This window comes from Acanthamoeba castellanii, assembly GCF_000313135.1.
Source record: "Acanthamoeba castellanii str. Neff unplaced genomic scaffold scf7180000084758, whole genome shotgun sequence".
NCBI lineage: Eukaryota > Discosea > Longamoebia > Acanthamoebidae > Acanthamoeba > Acanthamoeba castellanii.
Window position 1 is genome coordinate 1,004,167 of NW_004457380.1, and position 2,983 is coordinate 1,007,149.

Genomic DNA, 2,983 nt, shown 5'->3' on the forward strand with positions numbered 1-2,983 from the left:
TCAAGCCCTCCGGTACGCTGCCCTGTAGCCTCATTGTGTGTCTCTTCTGACCCTTCCTTCGTTGGCGGTGATGGTGTGCACAGCGCCGCCAGTTGGGCTCGATTCGTCGGCGTCGTCAGCATCAGATTCGTCGGCGTCGTCGGCGCCGTCCTTCCATGCCGAAGACGACCTGCCGGCCGGGCGCACTTTCGCCCAGGCGACGGCAGCAACGTCCTTGTCCTCCTCGCCAAGTCCGCTCTACGCGGCCGCGGCGGCCCCCGCGAACCAGCACCAGGATGATGACGGCAGCGATTGCGAATGCTGCGCGGACCGACCAACGGGCAAACGGGGCTGCTGTGTGTGGGAGTGCGCCGAGTGCGGCGTGTGCAAGATGGCCGACGACTGCAGCGGCCCCGGCTGTCTGCTGTTCTTTCCGACGACGACAGTGACGTGCCAGGGCTCGTTCGGCACGTGGAGCAACTGGTACTCGCGCACTATCTGCGGTACCGCCTTCCTTCTTTCTCCTTCTTCGTTTTAGAAGACAGAGGGCTCACCATCATCAAACCGTGTGGTGTGTGGTGTGTGGTGTGTGGTGTGTGGTGTGTGGTGTGTGGTGTGTGGTGTGTGGTGTGTGGTGTGTGGTGTGTGGTGTGTGGTGTGTGGTGTGTGGTGTGTGGTGTGTCACACATGCAGGGTCGATCTTTCCGATCTTCGTGGCGCTCGTGCTGTTGCTCCTGTGCGTGGACATGGTCATCATCTGCGTGTTCTGGACGCTGTGGAGCTTACTGATACCGCTGGGCATGCTGTTCTTCCTGATGACGCACTACTTCTGCCCGTCCGTCAATCGAGGCGTCGACAAAGCGTGCGGCAGCTATGGCTTCTTTGTCGGCCAGATCTGCCCGTAATGAGGCGCACACTGTTCCCATGAGGAAACTATATCATCTCTCTTCGTTCTTTCAGCCTGTCCGTCCTTTTTATTTATGGATTTTCTTGCAGAATCTCTATTTATTAATTTATAACTACGTATTTCTTGAGCCTTGCCTGTGTGAACCACAGCAGCGCGACAGTGTGGAGTAGAGTGCTATTTGTCTGCCTTTCCCATTGGTGCTTCCGATCGCAGTGCCGCAGGTGGTACACTCACTCGCCTCGCTACTGACGAGCTCCCCCCCCCCGCTGGGTGTAGCTGACGAGACGCAAAAAAAGTGGAAGTAGGAGATGGCGGCGCGCAGGGGCTGCAGTGCGCTGGATCGCTGGGCGGAGCTCACGAGCTCCGACGACGACGATGGTGCTCGCCCTCAAACTCGGGACGAAGAGAAGTTGCGTGCAACGGATGCAACAGAGCACGACGAGCAGCAGCAGCACCGTGAGGAGCGGAAGAAGAAGAAGCAGCCCTTTCGGTACCTGGATCTCCCTGTGGTGCTCAGCAGCAGCGATGACGATGACAACAAGGCCTTGGCGCCCGAGGAGACGGTAGACTGGTTCTCGGGCCTACGACAGCGCCAAGCGCGCCAGAAGCAGGAGGAGCGGGAGAAGAAGAAGGCAAACATGAGCGATGCCGAGCAAGCAGAGCACTCGGTCGGCGAAGAGAAGAGCGAAGCACGGGAGGAGCGAAGGCGGGACGAAAGCGAAAGCGACAGCGACAGCGGGGAGGAGAGAGCGGCGGCGGGCGAGCCGGGCGCAGGGGAAGAGAAGAGAAAGCGAAGAAAGGAGGAAAGGCGCAAGCGCAAGCGGCAACAGCTGCTGCTCCGGCGGCTCGCGCCGTCGAACGATGCGACGGAGGGAGAAGAGGAGAAGAGAACGACGAGTCCAGAGGAGCCCGAGGGAAGCGAAGGCGGTGTGCGGCCATCGAAGAACAAGCGGAGGAAGCTGAAGAAGAAGAGACGAATGCAGGAACGGAAGGAAAAGGAGAAACACGAGCGACAACCACCGCCGACCGCGGCGGACGCGTCGTCCTTCATCTATGTGCCGCAGAGCGGTATCGAGGTGCGGGCGGCGGCGAAGCAGGAAGAGGCGCTACTCGTGGAGGCGGACGATGCCGTTGACGATGATGACGACGACGATGGAGAAGGGCTGGTGGACGTCGGGACCAGTGGCGTTGAGCGCACCGAAACCACGCGGTCTGCTTATCACGCGTTCGTGGAGCGCATGCACGCACAGAGAGGCACTGGAACCAAGGTTTCCCTCTTGCGCCTACACACACGACACACCACCTCACATCCGCCTAAAGATAGTTGTCATTGCAACATGGCCAGGAGGAAGAGGTGAGACAGTTCTTCGAGGGAGTCGTGGGCCTCATGACGCGCCACGTTCGGAATGGCGGCCACCCTCATTCCGGCGAGGTACGCACAACGCGCGCGACGGCACTCGGTCCTCACGGACGCTGATGCATGGGGCGTCGTATGCCTCGCAGGACGTGGTCAAGTTGGTGCACGACACCGAGATCGGGTGCAGCCGCCTCTTCCAGCTGCTCCGCTCTCGCCGGCTACCAAGACTGGTACGTGCGCATCTGATGCCGAGGCGCCGACTGCACTTAACCGCCACCACCGATATCGGTGTGCCAGGTGGTGACGAGCCTGTGGGAGGTCAAGTCGCACCTGATGAAGGGCCAGTACCGCGACGCCAACGAGAAGTATTTCTCGCTCACGATCGGTACCGCGCCACACACCTTCTTCATCCGTCTGGCCGCTCTGTGCCGGCCCCACTTACGCAACACATTCCTTCGTTCTGTTGCCATACCAAAGGCAACGCACCCTGGCCAACGACTGAACCGACGCTGCGGGCCGAAACGATGGAGCTCCTGCAGACCGTCAAGCGGTACCTCTTCCTCGCATGGCTGCGATTGGGGAGAGCGGAGAAGGTGTACTGATCGCTGCCTTCTTTCAGGTTGATGACCTTCTGCGAGGAGCAGCGTTAGTGGTTGGTGAAGAAGAATTGGCAGCCGAAGGTCGCTGGCGGGACACGCAACTCCGATTGGGTTGTGTGTAACTGTGAATAAAGGAGCGCC

The 2,983-nt window shown here is 60.2% G+C and overlaps 2 protein-coding genes across 2 annotated transcripts; both read left to right on the forward strand.

Annotated features, from left to right (window-relative positions):
- Window positions 1-70: 70 nt before the first annotated feature.
- ACA1_221200 (uncharacterized protein) lies at window positions 71-884 on the forward strand (the record flags this gene model as incomplete). The annotated part of the gene is made up of 2 exons (XM_004337294.1): window positions 71-482; window positions 673-884. The coding sequence occupies 2 exons, from the start codon at window positions 71-73 to the stop codon at window positions 882-884; spliced, it is 624 nt and encodes a 207-aa protein (XP_004337342.1).
- A 310-nt stretch (window positions 885-1,194) lies between these two features.
- ACA1_221210 (uncharacterized protein) lies at window positions 1,195-2,845 on the forward strand (the record flags this gene model as incomplete). The annotated part of the gene is made up of 5 exons (XM_004337295.1): window positions 1,195-2,154; window positions 2,232-2,318; window positions 2,390-2,473; window positions 2,541-2,628; window positions 2,721-2,845. 5 exons carry the CDS (start codon window positions 1,195-1,197, stop codon window positions 2,843-2,845), a joined length of 1,344 nt encoding a protein of 447 aa, XP_004337343.1.
- Between the last annotated feature and the right edge of the window lie 138 nt (window positions 2,846-2,983).